Source organism: Neopelma chrysocephalum, unplaced genomic scaffold (genome assembly GCF_003984885.1).
Source record: "Neopelma chrysocephalum unplaced genomic scaffold, ASM398488v2 Primary Assembly neopelma1_26, whole genome shotgun sequence".
Taxonomy (NCBI): domain Eukaryota; kingdom Metazoa; phylum Chordata; class Aves; order Passeriformes; family Pipridae; genus Neopelma; species Neopelma chrysocephalum.
In genome coordinates, this window is record NW_020897695.1 from 26,443,619 (window position 1) to 26,467,232 (window position 23,614).

At 47.9% G+C, this 23,614-nt stretch overlaps 1 protein-coding gene across 4 annotated transcripts in view; it reads right to left on the reverse strand.

Moving 5' to 3' along the window:
• Nucleotides 1–23,614, reverse strand: part of NFATC1 (nuclear factor of activated T cells 1) — a 111,100-nt gene that overhangs the window by 87,265 nt on the left and 221 nt on the right. For 3 of the 4 annotated variants that reach the window (XM_027676002.1, XM_027676000.1, XM_027676003.1), the window contains exons 2-3: nt 13,785–14,883; nt 4,473–4,632 (exon numbers count right to left, since the gene is read on the reverse strand). In XM_027676002.1, the coding sequence (XP_027531803.1) occupies nt 4,473–4,632; nt 13,785–14,883 (1,259 nt within the window). Of the gene's footprint in view, nt 1–4,472; nt 4,633–13,784; nt 14,884–19,639; nt 19,724–23,614 lie in introns of those variants that run through there. The other variant, XM_027676001.1, reaches the window with a different exon arrangement.

The following is a 23,614-nucleotide window of genomic DNA, read 5'->3' on the forward strand; positions in this document are numbered from 1 at the left end:
GGCCCAGATCAAGTTTCGTATTGGAGCACAGGAGCCATACACAACCTTTACCACCTCACTGCAAAGCGATACAGTGAAAGGCAAGGCAGCATCCACTCTATCTTCAGTCTTAACTTAATTTTCAAAGAGGAAAACAAATTCTGGATAGTATTGGTTACCTAGATAAAAAAGGACAACCCCTGCAACTCCTTTTCTTCCCTTCTTCTAACCAATTTATCTATGACAAGAGTGATCCTGAGGAGAATTCCTGGCATATTTTGCGTCAAAAAACTTAATAATAACCATCGCCTTTGAAAGTGCTTACTAGGCTGCTCTGTGCATTTGAATATTTTCTTTCACCATTGAGCACAATCTCCTATGGGAGTACATCATACCCTTTAATTAAACATTCCTGAGTATTTGGATTTTATCTCACAGATACACCGCACCCTGCTTGTAAAAATTCCATCTCACGCAGTCAAAGTGCTTGACTTACTCCAAAGATGAGTTATTAATTAGAATATCTACAGACCATATATTTATAATCTGGTGCCATCCCTCCCCAGGGAGCCCAAAATTTATCTGCTGTATTACTTACCTGCAGTTGAAACAGAGCCATCACTGCCTGGAATGCAATCCCTGTCTTGTGTAACTCCTCACCACCACTCTCAAAATGAAGAATGGGAGATACGTCCAAACGGAGGACATTTTTAAGCTGTTCTGGATGTAACTCCCTTGAATTAAGCTCACCTTGCTTAAAATATGGCTGTAGCCATCTAATGCTGTGGGTTTCCTAAGGCCCCTATTCACTTCATCTTGCTTCATTCAAAAAATCCTCCCACTAGCCATGAACTCTTGTGAAGGGAGAGGTGCCAGCAGGATGCATACTGGCAGGATTTCACTCCCCAAAGTGGTCCCAGGTTTAAGACTCACCTGACACATCCTGCAGCTTCACAATGCCTGATGCCAGCTAGGGCACCATCCCTGTTTTGACTCAGAGGTGGGAGTACTCCTGAAATCACCAAAGGCAACGGCAACTCGCAAAATACTTCCCCGAGCCAAGGGATGAGAAAGTCAGTGCCAGCCGTGAGCTCACCAGCACCGCTCCCCAGCACCACTCGCTTGCCAATCTTCTGTGGCATTTTTAGCTCGCTAGGTGTGCCGGCTCATCCCACTCTCCAAACGTTTAGCAATCGGGAACAGCGATAGCTTGGAGCTGCCATGGCAGCCAAATACCCAAACAGGCAAAGGTGAAATGCGAGAGAAGAATATTGCATTATGGGGCTCATGAGCCTTCACAGGCAACTTGAAGCTCTGCAAACCATATCATTCCTAAGTGCAGAAGGGAGGGTGCAGCCATTCCACAGAAGGAAAGCCACAGGAAATCCTGCTGGCATGAAATATGCCCGGGAGATGGCTTGCAAGAGCTTCCACTGAGCAAGTCCCATGAAGACGATGCAGAGATGATAAGGAGCAAGTGGTGCCTTCCAGCACTGTGTTAGGACAAGACTCTGCTGCCACAGGCAGCCACCAGCACCCGCCAGGCTGGCCCCTTCCATAGGTCAGTATAAACCCCTCCGGCAGCCTGCCATGCTCAGCACTGCCTGCCCTTTCCAATGCTCAGGTTTGGGAGAGAAAGGTAATCTCATACAGCGGTGGCATTCCACACAGTGCCAGGTCTTCAGCTTTACACATGGCCCTCTCCAGCTCCACAGAAAAGTCACCAGCCTGGAGGAGCCAGTAGAGCCAAGGAAAAAACTGATCTCCAACCCTGAGCTTCATGTCACACCCACACCCACAAGAGACTCCTGCCCTCCTACACCACCACTCTCCTCATCTAGCACATTTGCCTCATAAACCTTTGATCCTCAGACATTCCATCTCCCACAAGAAGAGAAGAGATGGAGCAGCAGCAAGGAAGCTAATGGTGCCTGGAAAAAAATAGATAAACATGCTCTAGCTGCAGAGAGAGCAACCTCCTGGCAGTTTTCCTTGGGAACCATACCATAAACAGTGGATTCTTTTTGGATTTACTTTTCCTCTGCCTTAGCATGCCCTACAGATTTGTGGAGGTATTAGTGTGAGAACATCTGGTTTGGGAAGCAAGATGCCAGCAAGAGAGGGTTTGAAGAGAAAACAGAGAAAAGAGAAAGACCTCTTCCACATTCTCTTCTTGTTGAAGATAAAGGGAAAGAGCTTTAACACACACAGCAGAATTAAAGCCAGTTTCCCCAAAGTACCAACATAAGAAAGATTGTCCACATGGTAAAAAAAATATAACACAAAAGGGTAGTGCAAGAGGTCAGAGCAGTTTTATGAGAGGTTTCCCTCAGTTAACACAATGGAAAACACCAGAAATATTACAGGGGAAAGCTTGATGCAAAATCTCTCACCTGAAGACACTCAGATTCTGTTTGAGCTTACCTCTGGGTTTGAACTTCAAAAACTTAGGCTCCTTTCTGTATAACACAGGGGGATGAATCAAACGCAACCCAAACAGCCAATACATCTGGAAATACGTTGATTCAGAGATGCACTTTACAGGTTTTGTCAGTCACTAATTTATCAGAAGTTTGTCCCTAGATTTCCTCCTCCTGCATTTATTTATACACACTTTTGGTTTTTGGGTACTTATTTATTTATAAGTACTTACTATTTCTCTTCTAAAAATTATTTATAAGTACTTCCTCTCTTTTTGGAAGTACTTTTAATACATTGATCCATCTTCGGTCTAAGTCAGAAGCTTTTATGCATTTCCTCAGATAACTGGCCATGACGGCAATGTCAGCATGGAGCAGCTTTTTCTGGCCCCCTTTATGTTTGTGTTCTTTCTGGAGAAAAGGATGTCCAAGTCGCAATAAAAAGACTGAAAAATACAGTAATCCTTATTAAACCAGTAGAGCCAATTGACAGGGCTGGGACTGTCTGCTTCCTTCCCTCTCCCTTCATGTCCTTCCATAGCTTCCTCTCCTCTTTTCTGACACTTGTTTGTGTTTGGAAGCAGTATGCTCGCTCCTGACAGACGGGGACATGGAATGAGAGGGGAAATGTCTGGACACATTTAGTCCAATTAAATGCTGGCATCACATTCAGTCTTTCCAAAAAGCACATCAGAAACTTTAAACGCCAGGCTGGCCATTGCAAATTGATTGCCTCCCCATTTGCATTTCCTTGCACGAAGCCACAAACAGAGTAGGCATTAATTGTCATCACACATGTCTGCCACAAGCCCCTCTTTAATATCGCTGACAAATGCTCTGCTAAAACCTTTCAACTTCCAGCAGACAACTTCCATAATCCTATGTCACTGACGAGTTCTGGCAGAGCTAAAGAGTGAACTGTGTTTGCTGCTGACAACTTCCCTCACTTTCCTTTTCCAGCTGCCACAGCAGCACACACATTCTGCAGCAGCATTCTCTGACCAGTGTCATCTCAGCCTCTCATCCTTCCTTCTAACGATGTGTTTGCTAACAAGCTTTTACACCAAATAAGCAAACAAGCACGAGCCCTGCACGTGTGGTCCGTACATCATCTTGAGCCGTCCGGGCTTTCAACAAGCCATTGCTTCTACAAGAAGGCTTGTGGCACAGACCCAAGCAGTGTGAGCACGGCGGCAGTGCCCTGGCACCCATGGATCCTGTGATGTCTAGGCAGTGACAAAACCTGAGCTCCGCTGCACAGAGGGTCACAACTCTGGCAGACAACACAAAGTTTAACTGCTGGGTGAGAAAGCAGCAGCTGAACAGGGACAGGCACTCTGTCCCACACTCTCCCATTACTTTTTCTTTTTTTGTTTTAAACAACTAAATCTTGTTTTTCTCACTCCTGAGCAAAGTCCTTTAAAAAATGAATGAAACTAGTCATATAAATGAATTAAGGGTCAGTTTAGAGTGTTATTAAATTAAATGCTTTATATACAGTAACCGAAGAGCTTGATACAATTCATAAGACTAGATTCAGACCTCAGATGCTTTCCAGAGCAGCTGGAAGGGGTTTAGGAACTGAACAGAACAAACTTTAAGCGCCTCCCTTTGCTCAGAACTCACTGCAACATCCAAACCAGTGACATACTTCTACATCACTGCTACAGCTCTGCACTCCAACATGTGTTCACAGTTCTGATTAGATCCAACTGCAAGTTAAGGACTAAATGTACCGAGGCACATCCCCAGCTGATCTCAGTATAAACTGTGTGTCTGGAGTCTGACTGCTCAGATAGGTTCGTGGTCACTGCTTGCCAGCTGAACACACACTGAGTCCTACACAGACAAAGTAGCAATCCTCTTGCTCTGTATTCACATGATGCTCTTGCCTTGTTTTTACCAAAGGCTTGGTCCACCCAGTTTAAAATACACTCTTAAGGCACACTCATGTGCAGTAATCTTTGAGGACAGGAAAAATCTCCCATCGCTTTTTGGTTTTAGAGAAGAAAGGGTGTTCACCACAGAGCACTGAGATAAACAACCTGTGCTGCTCATTACACGACTTGATACCTGCACAATAGGGTGGCCCCCCGCAGATGCCTTCACAGCCCCTCGACTGCCTTCCGTCTCGTAATGGGCTCGGTGGTGGGATTTCGGCTGCACTTCAATACGTAGTTCATAAGGTCCTGAGTGAGATGGCAGCTGCCAATCAAGGGCAGGGAGGGACGGGCTAAAATGGAAAGGAAAATGGATTAAAAATTAACATCAAGGGCACTAGCACAAACCACAAGCATCCAGCACTATTACTTTAGAGACTGTGTTTCGCGGTTCATCCTTCACCATATTACATTTAAAATTTCATCGATAAGGATAATGCCATGACATAAGTAATTTAGAAGGTAATGATTATTTTATGAAGATTTATGGGTCAAGCATATCTGATGGTCCAGATGGCATCTGATTTGTAACCAAAATGGAAAAATTTTAAGACACAGCTTTCAAATATCTTATTATATTGACTCTTGAACCAAAAGAAGAAAAGTAGGCAGAAAAACACAGATGAATTTTAGGAATAGGCTTTCTGTTGTGAAAGTGAATGCCAAACCAGCTTGTCATTTAACAAATCTAATGGATTTCAACAAATCTGTTCAGTTTACACAGGGCGGAAAGAAGAAAAAAAGCCATTTCCCTGCTTCCTTCCCAACACAAAACACATCCTAGAGCCTCAAAGCAAAGCTGATCTCTTTGGGGTTAATGCACTGCAGGGGAGCAAGCTCTGAAGTCAGAACTTGCTTATGAATCCTGATGGTGATGCTCAAGTCTGAAGAAAATGCAGCTCATTCTTCTGGCTCTGTATTGACTCTGCAATTAACTAAAATACTAAGGACTCATTACCATCACAAAAGCAAGCAGGCCCAAGAGCATGTGATGGTGGGAAAGTGTCATTCTTAGAAACCCTCTTCCAGTATAAAACCACACTTGAAAACAGCCAGGAGACCTGTAAGAAATGCCAAGTTGATACTTTGGGTTGAAAGAAAAGAAACAAAAAAGCACCGTAGAAACAGCAGGCCTGAGACAAACATATCAATATTAAAATAGAAGCAGAAAGCTTCACAATTAAATCACTAATTTCATGTTGACTCTATGTTCTTTTCTTTGTTGAATTCTCTTCACTGGGTGTCCTTCAAAAGCCTTTACAAGCAATTAAATGGCACAATGCAGCATACTACCCTGCCCTCTTACATTAAACTTTAGTATTTCTCCCATCAGCACAGAGAAGGTGACCAGCAAGCAGAAAATCATGGTCCTCAACCCTCTGTAGGCTCCCTGCCACCCCAAGAGGACTTGTCCCGCCCCAGCACACAGGTGAGGAAGCTGAAGGGCTTATTAGCTCTCCCCAGCCTGGGAGATGGCTGGACACTGGGGATTTACTGGTCTCTCGCCTCACTGCTGTAGCTGGGGTGCAAGGACAGTCTGAGCTGTGTGAATCACAGCTGAAACAAGCTCCCTGAGAGGGAAAGGATGCACAAGAGCTTCCACATTGGATGTGTATACTACAAGCAGATGTTCAGCTAGAGACTGAATACTCCATGTTACCATCCCAGTGATCCACACTTCAGTGCACTTACGACTTCTCAGGCATTACAGCTCTCACATTCCCCAGGGCGCCCCTGTTGTCTCCCACAGCAGGACAGGGACTTTGACCACTAGCACCAGCATTTTTGCATTTTTTTTTTTGCTTTGCCTTTTAGGGGTTTTGGGGTACTTATCCAGCCCTGTATCACCAGCGTATGTAACCTGCACCCGGTAGTGCACATGTGCCTATGCGCTGATGAGACTTCAGGTGGTGCTAAGTTTCTCTATGTTATCTTTCCTCATTGCTTATAAATCTGAGCTACGTGATTTGTAGGCCTATGAACATGCACTACACACATTACAGGGGTCAGCTGGAGCTGCCAAGTCCCAGCCCTGGGAGAGGACCACAACCATCTTGCTCCCTGGGCATCCCCTGCAACCCCAGGACAGTTTGCTGACAAGTTGCAGGCTCCAAATTTCCACCTATTCTGCTCTCCAGCCCTCAGGACATGCAGCCTAGTAACAGAGGAGGAGAGAAGAAAGCAACCACATAGCTCCCAGCTCTTCCTAAATGGGAGCTCATCCAAAAGAAAGATGTTGCCTCTGTGCAGGCCTCCACCTGCCATGAACATCTGGATACAGCAGAAGCCAGCTGGTCACTCTCTCACAGTGGCAAGATCCTGCCAGGGACAAACCCTGAATTTGGCTACCACCCCCCCACACAGGGAAACCCCAGCCTCAGCTACAGGCAGGATGCTATACCTTCTTAGCCCCCGTGCAAGCCTTTCCCCCAAAATGGCCAAGACCCACCTTGGGGGTGGACAGGAAGCTCTTCTGCTACTAGACACTCATACAAAGAGCAAAGGAATAGCAAAAAATTACAGACAATTGGCCATGGTATGTAGCCACTACTCTTTGCCCAGCACTTTAGGTACACATACTTCAGTCTGAAAAAATCTCAAAAAAAATTCTGGATAAACCATATTTGACTAATGATAAATGACAAAGAGCAGAGCAAAACAGCTGTGTCTCTCCTGGGGATGATCAGCACACATTTTTAAACAGATGTTTCTGGTTTTAAGTAAATTCTCACTTGATGAATCTTCTTTCTTTTGAGGACACAACATCTATCAGATTAGAAACTTTTAGCACTTAATTAAAAAGGACAACTTTGACCGGTAGCATGTAGTTCTCCAGTGAAGAGGGTTGAGTTTTTTTTAAGATACATGGAAGCAAGCATTAGTTTCACAATTAAATACAGCTCTTAAAAAAAACAACAACAGAAGAACAAAAGAAAAAATGCACAAAAACCCCCCTTTCAAATCAGCACCTGAAAATGTCAGTATAATTAAGTTGTAAAAGTCATGTTTTCAAGTAAAGCCTGAAAATAAAAATACAGTTTGTTGTTAGCCTGAAATCTACCATCAAAATTCCAAAATACTACCTGTCCAATTATAAATTGACAATTAATGGGAGTTTTCCTGATAAAGGAAGTAGAGTGATGCATTTACCAGTGTCACAGACTAGGGCTGTCAGAGCTATTTCCTATGTTAGGTTATCTTCATCATGCACTTAATTTCCTGCAGCTAAATGTGGTTAAAGGAAAAAGCCACCAAGCAAATGGTGCAGTGGTAAAATCAAATCTGGTTGCTGCAAATAAGCCTTATCAATTTGAAAAGGCCCAAACTACCTCATGTAGCTGGCATCACATGGGGGAGAGAAGAACCCCTCCACTAGAGTCACGAAGAGGAATAAAAGGTCTTCACACAGCCTTCCTATCAAATATACATCAGTGTATTTCCCTCAGGTCACATTTTCCACCAGCTGAAAATATGTCCCATTCCTTTCTATGCCCTAATAAATTTCACTCTAGTCCTCCTAAGTGCTGTAATGAGGTATAGTTGCTTCAAGGTGGGTCACAAAACCTGGTGCTAGGCTGTAGAAAACTGGCTCAATATAACTCTGTGCTACATAAATCAGATTAAAAACCAGATGAATAGTGATTTATTTTGCATACACCAGATACACAATATGATTAAATCAAAAACAGATTATCCAGTCTGGCTGACTTCTGCCTTTAGCAGAAAGATTTATCAAGTTACCAAAAAAAAAAAAAAAAAAGAAAAAAAAAGATACTAAGCAGCACACTGAATATAGACAGGGAGGAAACAAAGCCAAAAACTTACGCTAAACTTTGAAGATGTGTTTAAGCTCCATTTTCACATGACTGCTATGCATTTGGGAATTAAATTACCATTACACTTTCTAAGCCACTAGATGCCCAAGGTTGCTTGAAATAGAGATTTGTAAACATTTTTGTCCCAAACTAAGCTGCTGTGCAGAGGAGGCATCAGAACAACCACCAACCTCGCACTGGGAGACTAACCCTGCTCCTCGCCCAAGTACCACAGCATGGAGCCATCTACCCCATACAGCTGACTGACAGTGGCACAAGCCTGGGAGAGGAGGATGGTAGGTCTCTTTCAGCATTCAAACTAAGGCAAGTGACTTAGAAGGAGTGTGGCTGAGACTGGGTGCCCTATGCTACACTTATTTTTTCTGAGAAAGAGTTTTCCTTTAGAAATAAAAACAAACTAGAGAAACCACAGGGCTGCTGAAAGTTTTACCAGGCTACTAGCTTGAATCTGTTCCAACCGTGCACCAAATGCAAATATGGTTACCATTTATTATTCATTACCCGGGTCTCACATCGAAGTGCATGCCTGTGAAAGATCGCTGTGTGTGATTTTGAAAGAGTAAGAAAACAACGATGATGGCTACGTGTCCACCAACTTGATTGTGGTCAGAATAATACACCTGCTTTATATTTCACCTATGAATTAACGTGGGTAGATCTTGCTCTCTCCTTTTTTGCATTTCCTGTCTGACAATTGAGCAATCTGGCTGTCAGCTGTTAAAATAGATGCTGCATCCCACCCCACACTCGGCTGTATTTTGCTGGCATGTGGAGCAAGTAGCTCCTCCGTGAAGTGCATGCGTCGCACTGGAATTCCTCAGGCTGAAGTCTGAAAACATGAGTCGTTGTTGTCATACTCCCAAACAATACTTCACACTACTGTCCTAAAAATTCACATTCAGAGATTGATTTGCATGGGAAGTTTTGCATTTGTTGTCCTAGAGAAAGAACAATAAACTATTGCTGTGGGAATGGAAATAACAAGTGGCTGGCATCGCATGTCTGCTCATTCTGAATTTAGAATCACAAGGTGCTAAAATGAGTTGGTGAAGGAGGGCCATTAATAAGGTGCTCACATGGGCATTTGAATGAACTGAAAAACAGTCAAGAGAAAGCGTGGGGAGGATTAAATCAATCAAACAAAAATATATCAGTTTACTGAGACAGAATTCCAAGTAGTCTTCAGTCTTATGGTACAGCAACAAAACGTAACTGAAAGCCTCTGCTACATGGTGGCAAACCAAACTTGTTGAAGTATCTAAATATCCCCATCCAGGAGGAACATAGCAGGAAAGAGAAAAACGTTAGAGGCATTTCGGACTCTTCCCTGTCCACTCCCAGCCCCGGCCCCTCAATTAACGCTAACGAGTCCCAGGAGATGGTCACCACCACACAAGTCCCCACTTCACTGAGTCCTGCCCAGACAGCCCTGCCTTTGCTTTGTCTGAGGAACTTCCTCTCACTTGCCATAAACACGCAAGTTCGTGATAAATGCACAGGTCAGCAAATCCGGTGCTGCTACACGGGTGACTATCTCATCTTAAGATTGCCTTTTTCCACCTTCAGAAACTCCCAGTTTCTTGTGAAACTTAACTTCTTCCAAGTAAAGTTGTCCTCTATCTCACGATCTGGAAAAAAAATCTATTAAAAAAAAAATAGAAAGGCAAAATCAAAAGCATCTGAAAGGTCCACAAACCAAAAGAAAGAACTAAAAGGTCTGCAACATTTTAAAATCATGGTTTGTAAGGAAACCACATGGTTTGGGTCTCAATTTTTGCTTGCTTCAGTTTAATACTGTCACAGTCCCAAAAGTGAAATGCAAAAAACACACAAAAAAATGAACAAGCTCATTGATGCAGACGAAGTCAAATGTGCTTTTGCAACGTGCAGACAAGTATCCAGCCATACATTCTCTAGGTGCAAACTTTGGTCTCCATATGTAAAATTACACGATCATGCGTCTGTGAGGACAAAAACATACACGTATATTTTTGAGGTTGAAAAAGATACTGCAGCTAAAGAAAATGCAGCTTTCGATGGTTAAAAAAAATAAACTGCTCAAAAAAATACAGTAGAGAGCTTTTATAAGCCACCCATCTATTCCTGGAAGCTCTTTTTGGTGTGGTAGACCTCATGTGTGCCATACGCCCAACCAACAAACCCAACCATTTCTGTTCCCCTTCCCCCTGAAAAACACTACATTTAGTGTAAACTCAAGTGTTAAAGACCAACACACTTCTTGGATTAATCTGATGACACTTGAAATAATTACAGTGCATTACTTTTCAACGAGTAAGAAACTGCCTCCAGAAAATTTCAGGTTGTGTTTAGTCAACTACAACAGGTGATGAAGAGGTCAAATGAAATGTGTAAAATCCTCAGAAACACGGCACTTTGGTGTGATATAGGGTGATTTAGGACCTGATAATGAGTGGGCAAAGAATAAACAAATAGGATTTTAGTTTGGAAATAGTCACTAACAGTGCCCCCATAGCCACGGGCAGAAGTCCAGTCCTATACTCTGTTTTGGGTTTGAAATTTCTGCCCATGAGAGATTCTGCATTACACAGCACTGAGGAGTGATGGAAAAATGGTGCAGAAGGAACATCACTGAGACAGCAAGGGCTGGAGCAACACAGAGCACCATCTGCTCGTACAATAACTGCCTGATAGAGTGCTTCTTTTAAATCTATTTGCTACTTTAACTCTAAGAGACAGAAACTTCTTGCGTTTGAGTGAGACAGTACAATGTGTAAACACTGAAACAGAGAAAGGCCTTGGAGATAAAAGCTACAACAAAATTTCAAAAAGACCATCTCTTGACTCTCTGCATCATGATTTACCTCCAGGATTTTTCGAGGCAGATTGGTATATTCAGGTAACTCATTTTAGTCTAGAAAAGGTGCAATTCTCATCACTACCTCAGGGTTTGTTGCAAAGCTTTTTCTGAAATCTCTGCTTGTTCTCTAAGTATTTTCTACATCCCAGGATTTGGTGTGAGGCTCTGGGCTGCAACCAACGGACCGTGGGCAAATCCCCAGCAGCCCTGGGTTTACCTGTGCAGCTCTTGCCTTGGCCGCAGGGTCAGGCTCTACCCTCCCTCCTGTCTTGTGCTCCTGTGAACATGTGCGCCAAGTCCCATGCAGGTATGTTTATAGTCTTTGAGGGGGATGTGTGAGCCCAGATCTGAACCAAAGAGCCCACAGCCTGGGGACTGGGCTGAGCATCCAAGCCCACAGTCCTTGTAAGCAACTAAAGAAAGCACGAAACAAATAAAGACTCTATTTCTGTTAAGGCACACATTATTATACTCTCATTATATACTCTTACTATTGCCCTGCTCTAGGACCCAAAAAGCCTAAAACAGAGTGAACTTCAACTATGACAAATTAAAAACATCATCAATTTTAGAAACAATACCAAAAAGCAGTTTCCCTTTTAAACTGGTGCCCACCATAAAACCCTGGGAAAGGAGACAGCACCTGGGCCGATGGTCTGCCTGAGCCTGCTCCCTCCTGCCCCCAAAGAGATGGGAATGCAAGAGAGGGAGGGAAAGGCATCAGTGATTTTCCAAGGCATGCTGGCTTTTGATGAAAACTGTACCGCATATTCAGGAAGAGACAGAGGAGGTAATCAAATCTGGTTATCTCAAAATCATTATGATTGGGTAGATTTTGGAGCCCGAGTTGTTTGCTGGAATCCACCCCTCCAGCCCTCGTGTTTGAAATAGAACAGATGTGTAACATAACAGGAAAAAAATCCAGCTCTGTTGTGACAAATTCTTAACCAATTTTTTGGAAAGATTTAAAATAACAGTTTCTGTTGCGTAGGCTGTGATCCTGTTGACGTCCGTGCTCAGTTGCCCAGCACTTTCACATACATAAAATGAGAGGTATTTTTGGTGGAAGGAAGCACAGCCAGTGTATCTGATTGGTAAAATAACTTAAAATCACATTTCGACAGTAACTTCCAACTGCCCTAGAGCACAAGTTAATGAGATCACATGGAAACATATTGCGAACCAGGAAACATATTTTATACAAGACCAAAACAGTGGAAAAAAAATGTTAAATACACAACATAGTGGGGCTTCGTTTTGTACACTTCACCTTTCTTGTTTGTGTTAGCGCACAGGCACACCGGGTGCCTCCTGATGGCCTACAGCCACTCGCTGGAACGGAAAGATAAAAGCCTGTTTGGGCAAACTGTCCTATTTCTGCCCTTGAAGTCACCGGCAAAAAGCTGTCCCCAATGCAGCATCCAACGGCCGGCCTCTCTGATGAGTGTGGGCTACTTGGCACGGCAGTGGGAGAAAACAAAAGGCTTTTTTTAAGTAGGTGAGAAGGCTCTGAAGAATTTGCCTGGTGTTAAAAGTCTCCATCCCTGCTCTGAAAAGCAGTGAGTGCCTAACTCTGGGTGGCTCAACCAGACCCAAAGGAGTTGCTGCATTTCCCAGCACTGAAGTAAGACAGGATGTTGAAAGGACCTTGGGAAATGCAGAAAGGAGGAGGAAGGAGAACGATGAAGAAGGGCAGTGTACTGTAACACAAAAGGCCACAGACTGTTCTACCTCAGTTTTGGGAGATGGCACATGGTAGAGAGGTGCTGGCTAGTGAAAAGTGAGATTGACAAGTTTGAGAGCCAGGGAATGCATTGCTAATTAAAACATTTCAGCTATGTGCTCACTGCTTTCATTTTGAGAAAGGCAGCTTTGCTGTCAAAAGCAAGAAGCCAGGTGTGCTTGGGGAGGAAGAGGAAAGGTGACCATCACCACCAGGGACTGGGAACAGCCTACAAACCTCTGGAAAGCCTAACTATTTTTCAGCACCACATGCTTCTGCATATACAGCCTTCAGAAGACTCCAAAATAAAGCCTGTAACTGAGACGGAAAGAGAATGCAAGAGATGTAACTCAAATTCTGGCTATTCTGTGCTGCTTCCTACCCAGAGTCTTCTTGTGATAAATAAATGTGACTAGTATATTGACTCCTACAAGCTGAACAAATTAGGTTTACTTCTTTAAATATAAAAATAGCAGTGAAGAGGGGAAAAAAGAGAATCACTGTCCAACATACACAGGAAAAAACTGATAGACAGCCTTCAGATGAACTGCAATAATTTCAGATGAACTGAAATAATTCACAAAAGAACCACATTCTTATTCTATTTGTATTCACTGTGTATAAAGCATTCATGTTAAAGGCCCTATAACAGCCACCCTAATGAGAACATCTCCTTGTCTTGCAATATAAACATACTGAGACATGGTGAACTTTATTTAAGTAAAGCCAGAGGTTTGACGGCACCAAATTGTCCTGCTGCCTGACAAGCTTCCAAATACCCCATTTCAGGACTGACCAGCCTGGGGCTCAACCCCTGAGAAGCTGATAACCAGTTACAACCTATGCATGGCCAACTTCTTTTACCCTTCAGGGCTTTACTCGTGGTCACACCAAACCAACAACAGAGGCAGCATCACAAGATATGGTTAAGTGGAGTGCGTGGATGGGCAGATTTGGCAGGAAACAGAGACAGGAAGGGGAAGGAGGAAAAAAAAGGTATGCAACGAAGATATTACCAGGACTGTCCTCTAAGTCAGGGTTCCTTACCTCATGTAGGATGTCGGAGACAGAGACTTTGGTTTGGCCCACTGGTAGGGATGCTGTGGCACAGACAGGTACTGCTCGCAGAAGTTTCCTTTCCTGATGTGCTGAAAGCTGGAGAAGTCTTCTGGTGACAAATCGGCAGTTGGCGATATGGTCCCATGATCCTCGCCAGCTGGTTCAGTTTTGAGAGTCATGGATGGGGTGTGATCAATGGCGGTCTTCCTCGACTTGATGGGAATCCCATCATTCATATCTATGGTGCTGTCAGTGGTGAGGGCATTGATGGCAGCGACGATGGCAGAGCTGGTGTACTGGTTGGTGTTCCCCAGCCACGTCTCGTCCGTGACACTCACCCGGGGCGAGTTTTGTGGAGAAGGTGTGGGGGAGTGGTGTGGGGAGTAGGAGGTCTGCCGCCCGTTGAGGTTGTACTTCCTCTTGTTGCAGGGAGACGGAGGCCTGGAGTTGCGAGCCCCCAGCCAGTTCTCCTCTGTGATGCTCGTTCTGGGAGAGGTTGATGGAGAGTGCCTTGGAGAACTGAGCAAAGTACAGGCCACCATGCTGCGCTGGTAGCCCTCCTCTGTGTCGGTGGTCTTCGGAGAGACACACGGGGACTGCCACGGAGAGGTCTGAGGTGAAGTGTATGGATACGAGTAGTTGGACTCATAGGAAGACGCTTCAGAGTTGCAGCTTCTGGAAGACAAGCTACTCGCTGGACTCAGGCAGGACGGGTCTCTGTATGCCTCGATGTTCGGTAAGTTCAAAGTGGCAGTGGAAGGCGAGCGCTTGGGATTTGGGATGGCCTCCTCAACCTCATCATGGAAAAACTGGTTGTTGTTATGATGCAGTCCCATGTATGAGGTGATTTCAATTCTAGGGCTCTCCAGCGCTGGAGCTCCATTAGGTCTCATGTTTGGCGGCAGGTAGTACTCAGAGGCCCCGCTGTCAATGTGTCCTCCATATCCCGAAGGATGGTTTGTCGATGGGACAACTGAAATGACGGGATTTGATGTCTGCAGGCCATGACATGGAGTTGACAATGAGGAATGTGCCACATTTAGAGGCAAGCCAGCATTTACATTTGAAGATGTATAATTATAGTGTTCTGGAAGAAAACAAACAAACAACAAAGAATGACATGAGGTGCTGCACAAATATACCCACTTAGCAACATACCCAGCTGAAATGGAGGGACATGGTACAACACACAAAAGCACAGCTCTCCTTAACAACCCAGCCCACAGCCATGCCACGCTGGGGGAGAGGCTGCAGACTAGCATGACTGAAAATGTCACTAACTGAACAGCACAGGACAAGATATTTCGGGAGGCAGATGTACACAGAGTTTGTCTTGAGGACGTGCTTCTTACGTGAACCTTCAAAGCAAAAAAACTTTACATAATGTCACTTCAGCATTGAAAGACTGCAGCACTGCTCAAGAGATCTGTTTTTACGTAAGTGAGCCTAACTCCCTCCCTGAAAAGTTGGAATACAGAAAAAACACAGGACAAAAAAACAAAAGTGGAGGCAGACTAAAGCAAAGAACATTATCAACTGCATACCGTTAAAAAAAATCATACACAACCAAAATTTCCATTACAGCAAGTTTCCAACTGGTTCCAGTTAACTAGGATTTTGGAACAAGATGGATGTATTGACCTGCTGTGGTTTCTGGGACCACTTATCCTCCAGCCCAACTGGCAGAGGCCAGGTAAAGGATAAACACGGATGTCTCACTACTCAACAACAGCTGAAATTCCATTGAAATTGCTGGTTATTGCGCATGCCACATCAAGTGCTGCCAGCAGCACTTTCTCTGGGCCAGCACTCTAACCATTTAACAGCTCTGGGTGTGTAAAAGCAACAGCAGGGCTGCACAGCCACTGTGGAAAACCTGGACAGTGACAAATCACACCACTGTCTTGTGCCAATGGGGTCCCTGACCCAGCACAGTGAAAAAATCTGCCCTTTGTGTACCTCCATCTCTGTTGCACTACAGGGACCAGCCTCTCAAAGCTGGTCTACAAGAGATCATCCCTGCCTAGCCTCACTGTCTGCCTGCTGAAGGAACTCCTTCAGTTCTGCTTCCCTCATCTCAAGGATGCATATGTGACTCTCTCTGCTACCCAGAGATATTGGCGGGTTGCACATGGGGAGATGGGCAGCCCTCAACCAAGTGCTCTGAGCAGTGGTGGGATGAGGAATCAACCTCCCCATTCTTTCTTATACACAGGGGCTCTGTGTCATCAGCACATGTGAGCCAGGGGCCCTAATACCAGTACCTCTTGCTTTACTGGGAAAAGACAGCAAAGTTTTTCTGTCAGGGACAACGGTTGCTGACTTGGGTAATGCTGTTGTGCAGGCTCCTCTCAGCAGTCTGGAAATGCAACCAGCTCCAGCCCCAAGAAGTACATCAGTCTTCCCTGAGGTTTATTATGGCAGCAGCAACACTTTCCTGCAGGACAGAGGGAAATTCTACATCCTCCAGTGGCCACAGCCAGGCCACACAGGGAACCTGTCCCTCTTCCTCCCAGGAGGCAATTTCCCTTAGAAGTCATCCTTGCCTACCTTCCCTAGGGAGACACGGAAAAGCTGTGTTAATTACTGCAGCTGCTATTCCCGAGGCAACCTGCTCCCGGGAGTGCTGCAAATGCAAACGAGCCTCCAAGCTGGTAACCAGCATAGCCAGTTATTCTCTTTCTCTTGTTTATCAGCTCTGCCCTCTCTGGTGTCATCCTCCTGCGATCCCGCGCTCACCTTTCTTGCTGGCAACAACTCCAAGGCAAACGGTACTTAGGAAAAATTAATGTGCTGTAGCAGCTTCACAGCAACTCCTCGATGTTCCAGCTGATGTATGTCATGGCAGGTAACAGTCAGGAACAATGAGCAACAACACCTTTTGAACTCACTCTCTAGTCTGCCTTCAGAGATCGGCCATTTGCTAAGGAAGGGTCATTAAATTACACTGCAGTGTGCCACAAATAAAACTGGATTATTCAAAACATGCCGCAGCTTCATGCTCTATTCAAACAACCACACAGGCAGGAAATATAGAGAAAGAAGTAACACTTGACAAGACAATCCAACTGCAGTGATGCAGCGAGGTGCAGATCTGTCTGGGGGATCAGAATCTCCTCCTTCCAAAATCAGTCTCCTTTTGTTGCTGCCCTGCCACACCGCTCTGTCACCACAACTGCCATAACTTCCCTCTCATTCTTCATGGAAAAAACCTCTGAAGTGGTACAACAGTGGTAAGATCTTCCCTGTCTCAGAAATTAGCTCACAGAAAGCATCAAGAGTAGTCCCTTCAAGGCAGCTTCAACCCCTTCACTGCCTCCTCCAGCTCCAGAGGAAGATGATGTCTGTGGCACCACACTACTGCCAGGACTCTTCTTCCATATACTCTTCCACAGTGTCCTGGTCGGGCATGTAGATGGATGGCACTGGTGGCATGGCACCTCTTCCAGCTGGTCCCCACTACGCAGTCAGACAGCCCATACAGGGGACCAAGGGCTCAGTAGGCTGCCCCAGCTCTGCACCCACTAGGTGGGCTCTGCCTCTGCTGACTGCAGAATCTGTGCCTTTGGATCTTGTATTAAAAATATATAGGTAAACAAACAAAATAACAGGAACTCGCAGGAACTACCTGCAAGAAAAGCATTGTGGAACCCAGCAGTTCACTTAAAATCTAATGCATGACTAGTGTGAAGTTCAAAAACTGCAGTCTGCTGGAGATCTGTGGCCCAGGCTGAACAGGCAATATGAAAGTTCAAATGAGCCTTTGTAATCCAGTTTTAAAAAAATTAATTAAAAGACAGGCTCAAGTGCTACAAGTAACAAGTTCCCTAACTCACATGGCAAAGGAATAGCCACTTTTAGAACTATTAAGCATTTTGTGTTAAAACCAGCTTTTAAAGGGCCAGAAAAAATAACATCATACAACTCACGCAATAATATTCAAAACTAAAAGACGCAAGATCCAAAGCTTTCCAAACATATTTATGTATCTTTAAATTGCAGGCAGCGTGTAAAAAGTATCTCCACCAAATATAAAAGCCTCAAAGCCAGAACTAGGAACAGGACTAAGCCCTTCATTTGTGAGCTAGAACCTACCAGCTACAACTTCTGAAAAAAGACATTCTTCTCCAAAATTTCTGTATTTACAAAATTCATTAAATGCACATCCCTATTCAGCATTTATAATACGCTGACATTTTCCTCACTGGGGTGAATTAGACAGGCAGAAGTAAAATGCTGCACCATATAATATAACTGTGTAGAGTATTTTTACAGTCCTGGTGGAGACAAAACACTTAACGTGGTGTCACTGTTACAACCGTGATCCATAGAGGCTGCCAGGACCAGTGCACTAACTACCAATACACTTCTAATATGATAGACCAGTGGAGGTTTGCAACAGTTCTGCTCCAACAAATCCACACTTATGTTAGGTGTAACTAGGACAAGAAATTGGACCTCTTGATTTGTGAGCACGCCCCCACATATTGCATTTCACTTTGTAGCAGTATAAAAAAATTTTTTTTCTCTATCCAATTTCACAGAACAAAGGTTTTATTCCTTTCTGTCATTAACTGGCTGATCCTGCAAGGCACTGGACACCACTGGTTTTTATTTACAGACCTTAAATAGGAATGCAGAACACCTGCAGCTCAAAGGGGCTTCAGAGAAGATGAGGGCTGTTTTACATTTCTAAAGATGAAGCCCATCTAGGTCTATGTTTAAATTCATGCTTTCAAAACTGCCTAATGGAGTTAGGTACTTTTCTCACTAGGACTTTGAAACTCAATTTGCTTAGGCCCCTCCACTTTAGACACTGAGGTGTCTAATTACTAGGACACTCATCTGATAAGCTTGGCGTGAAACTCTTAAAACTGTCTTTTTCTAAAAACTAGAAGCTCATAACAACGATTTGGACACTGATAACGCAGCAGAGAGCTCGGCAATTGGGGAGCGCTAGGAAGGCGCAAACGTCTTCACCCACATCCTGGCAAATTGCAATAAGCAGGCAAGGATTTGGGAACCTGCTTCAATTTATAGGCAAAAAATAAAGCACAGACACAGCCCTCGTTTGAGGCAGCGGTAAGTCATCTACTTCGAAGAGAGCTTTTTACAGTGATCCGCCACCGCCAACACCACTGCAAGTCAGCCCCGTACCAGGAAGAGGCAACTTTTTCTCTCTGCCAGTTCCAGGCTTGTTCACCTCATTTCCACCTCAAGTATTGTTAGAAGTCATAAAAACAGGCAGCCAGAGCGAGACATCAGAGTTGGGAACAGTTGAGACCCGTGACACATTCGCGCCCGTTATTTTTATTTGCAGATGACCTTCAAGCTAAACCCTGAGCCTAACTCCGGCTCAAGGGGTATGGGGAAGGGGGCTGAAGTGCCTTTTGAACCGGCCCATCTCTGTAACGGGCAAGACCCAGAACCTCACGTCCTCAGCCTGGCCGGTCCCGGGCTGCCTGCAGGCGGAGGCCAACGCAGGAGTCTGCGGAGCTCAAACAACACCAAAGAAGTTCTGAAAACTCGGCTACCCGGGTCGTCTCCCCTTGCAGGCTCGTCCGGCTGCAGCAAGGACTCCGCGAGAAGAGCGCCGACCGCCCGGGCAGGACCCGCTCCCGGCCGCCGCGGCTCCGCTCGCCACTTTCCGGCGCGGCGCAGGCGACAAGCGCTGCCCGGGGCCGGGCCGACCTGTCCGGGTGGGACTGCCGGCTCCCCCGCCCCGCTCCCCGCGGCCGGGAGTAGCCTTTCCCCTCCCGAAGCGGTCAGAGCAGGGAGGGCTCCCCGCAGCATCCCGCCGCCAGCACCCCCGGAGGTAATCCGGCCGCCCCGCCGCGACCCACCTCCGCCCTCATCACTGTGCTTGAACTCGAAGAGGAAATCGAAGTCGAACTCCTGCTCGGTCTCCACGCCCGTCATGGCTCCCGCCGCGACCCCCGCCACGCTCCGGCACCAAGGCAGCGGCGACGGCGCAGCCCCGGCCCGCCCCGTCGGGCTCGCCCCGTCGCGCCCGGACACCTGCTGCCGGCGGGCCGGGCTGTGCGGAGCCCCGGCACGGCGTGGGACGGCGGCCGCTGCTGAGCTCGGTAACGTGACCCCGGCCCCGACGGGCGGCCTGTCTCGCTACCGCCGCCTCCGATCCGCCCTCCCGCCCGCTGTTGATGTTTCCGGGTCGATGCAAACAGCCGCGATGCCCGGCCCCCCCGCCGGGGCTCTGCCCCTGCAGCACAGCCTGTGCACAGCGGGCAGCCCCCCCCGGCCCGAGTGGCCTGGCACCGGGGGGTGGACCCCAGACCGCTGGCGACTCGCCGACTCCCCCGGGGCGGAATGGGGAGCCCGGGGTAGGCGGGCAGCGGGACTTCACCTGCTCCCGACCGGCGGTAACAGCGCGGGGCAGGAGCGGCTCCTTCCGCGCTCGGCGAGGGGGCGGTGGGGAGGGAGGGCTGCTCAGCCCACTCAGGGGAACACCGGCGTGTCCCCTCTTCACCGAGGACTGCTAAGGTTTCTTCCGTGGGTGCCCACCACGCCGCGTCTGCGAGCCAGGAGGCTCCGCTTTCATTTATTCATTATTTATTTCACTTAGTCGCAGCACCCACTAGTGCCAGCTGCTATAAAAAGCGCAGCAAAGCGGGACTCGGAACGCTGCCGGCCGCCTCTGTGCGCCGGGGAGGGAGGGAAAGGTCCCCGGGCAGCCGCCGCGCACCGGGGGAGCGCCTGCAAAGGTGACGGTGCGGGGCAGGCACGGCGCTGCTCCGGCCTGCCGCCCTTCCCGCTCGTACGGGATAGATATCAACTAGGGGAAAAGTAAACTTAGACTTTTTTTCTGTTTCTGAGTGCAATTCTGTCAGGTTACACCAGCCCGTCTGAAGGTCCCCGCCAGGCAGAGAAGGGCCCGCCCGATAAGCTCGGCTCGGCTCCGCTCCTCTCCTCAGTTCCCGGAGCTTCAGGCCGGGTTTCAAAAGGAACAGTTATTTAAAGCAGTTATGGAAATGGTATTCCCTTTTAAACTCAGGGAATACCATTTTCCAGGCTTACGACTGAAATCTCCGTTACAAAGTGCCAGGAAAACACAATTTTTTTCCATCTGAGCCTATTATGCTTTTTCCCCTCCTCGCCGGGATAGCCGCGCTGCAGGCTGGGTTCTCGCAGGAGCCCAGCTGGGCTTTGCCCCGGAGGGAACGGGTCTGCTCGGGGGCGGCGGTGAGGCAGCCTCCGTGGGGCTGCCCTTGGTGCTCGCAATCGCTCGCAGCCCCCGGCTGAGTCACCCGAGTGTGCTAAAGGCCTTGGCTGCAGCGGAACCCCTCCGCCTATATCTGCCAGCTTGCCAGGACCGTGCTCGCCCCGGGATGCCGGAGAAGGCCGGGGGCGGCCCGCCCTAGCCGGGGACGGGGACCTCTCCTCTCATCCTCTGCCCAGGGACTAAAGGCAGGAGAGCCGCCTCGTCCTGGCCCCCACGCTCCCGGTTTCCCTGGTGTCACCCCCTGCCGCCTGTCCGCGCCGGATGTCCATCTCCTGGGCCGCCCCGACAGGGAGGAGAGGAGAAGCTCCCAGGCTGCTCTCGATCCTTTGCCTCTCCCACAAGCGGCACCTTCAAGGTGGGTGAATTGTCCCAGACTATTTACAGACAGCTTGATTTGTCGGTGCCATAAATATGAGTCCTGTCAATGAAATATTTCGATTGGCACCCTTCCCCTGGAGAAAGAGGAGAGATGTGCTATGGAAAAGCTAAAACCGAAGTGATACCACATGTGGGGACAGAATTACAGCGGTGCTCCAGTTAATAGTCCAGTTTAAACCACTGCCATTAAACTGGGGAGAGTGAAATGAGCAATGAGGGGGCGATGCAACCCAGCGAGACCATTCCCGTGTTCCCAACGGCACTTGCGTGACCCATGGACCAACCCACCAGCTCAGCTGCTGGCCACTTAGCCTCTCCCTGGAGTGAACTGGAGCTGTTCCAACTCCACAATGCAAGTTCGACAAGGGATGCAGCAGGCAGGCTGCTCCAGATGCAGCCCCCCAGCCTGAAGGAGAATTTAACTTGTACACAGCATTAAACCTGGTATAACCACTGGCATTCTTAGAGTCAAAGGACTCCATACCTTGCTACCACCCAAAAAAAAAAAAAAACCACGCAGGGTCCTCCCACTAGGACTCTTTGCAAGTTTCTTCCCAGACTTAGCAAGAAATAAAGTATTTTCTTGGATTGTCATAATTTGGCAATCAAGTGGCACCTGAATTTGCAGGCAGCAATCCTGACGCGCAGGGCTCCCCTATGTGTTTCCTGCATTGGGTCACGCTTTCTGGCTGGACTAATTTTCTTAGTCCCTTACAAACTACATCAACAGGGAAGAGAACTATCGACAAGGGTTGGTGCATTTCAACACAGGCATCAGAAATGCCACAGAAATGAAGGAAGGGGGATTTTTTTTTTCCTTTACAAGAGGCTGCAGAACGCTTTTTGTGTCAGCTGCCTCTGGGTGTAATTTTTACAAGTGGGTGTATGCAGTGCTCTTGGAGCCCAGAGCATTGGAAGAGCCGTGCGTGCGGATGTCCGAGCGTGCGAGAGGCACGCCAGCCAGTGCTACTAAATACAGCGTAATTAACTTCCATCCCAAAAGGCGCTCCATATTTCACAAGCAGAGCCACAGTCACAGCCGCGCTTGTAGCTTTCGCACTGGCAGGATCCTCACAACTGAAATGAACCCCTGGGGTGAAAACTGCTGTGTTAAAAAATAAATAAATAAATAAAATGAGTCCTGAGCGCCCTTCCAGCTTTCCGGACAAGCCCGAGGAATGGAGTCACGTTGTCACACGTTGCGGAATAAACACAGCAGACATGGACGGCCCCCCCTGCTCCATATCCTCACAACTTTCTCTGCCCGGGACGCGCGGGCTCGCTGCACCAGCAGCAGAAGCGGCGGCGGCGGCACCACCGGATAGGGAAGAAACTTTGGAGCAGCCAGGAGAGAGGGGCAGGGGGAAGCACGGCAGAGGGCAGCCACCGGGCCCACAACGGGGAGTCAGGAGCTTCCCCGCACCTGCCGCGGCGCGGAGGTGATGCCCGGTGGGGATGCCTGCGGGGTCCCGCTGCCGGGGGAGGCGGCGCGGCGAGGCCGAAAGGTGCCGTAGGGAAAGCGAGGTGCGAAAGTTTAGCCGGTGGGCAAGAGCGGTGCTGGGTGACGATGCTCCGGGGAGAGAACAATGTCCCGACGGGCAGAGGAGAGGCTGAAGCCGGTCCCAGCTCCAGCCAGACGCTGCCCCTGGCAGGGCCAAGTTCAGCCCCGAGGGGCAGAGCCCTTCTTGAGCCCTGCGCCCACCATTTTTCCCTCTAGAAACTTTGCCGCTGGGTTTTCAGGGCACTCGTCTTTGCAGGGGCAGCGAAAGAAGACGCGATAGAGAGCTGGGATAGCGGGGCAAGCGCTGCCCCGGAGCCGGGCCGGCGGCGGCAGGGCTCTCGCCCCCCGGCGGGGGCGTGGGGCATGCGGGGCAGCTGAGCCCCGCAGCCGGACACGGCGTGCCCGTCTGTCTCGATGTGCGGGAGCGCCGCTATGGCGCCTAGCACTGCCCGGGACCCGCAATTTGAGGACACTCCTTCCTTTCTCCGGGAGCGTGGGATAGCTGCAATGACCTCCTCCAAACCCAAGCCTGGGGCTGGGGAGGGAATCCCCGAGCCGCCTCGCAGCGTGTCCCCCTGGCCGGACCCCAGTTGCTCTCGCAGCCCCGCTGGGCCGTCAGCGGGAGCGGGCCCGAGCCCAGGGCCGGCGGGAGGTGGCCGGGAGCAGCGGCGGCGCCTTGCGAGAGGCGAAGGAGACACC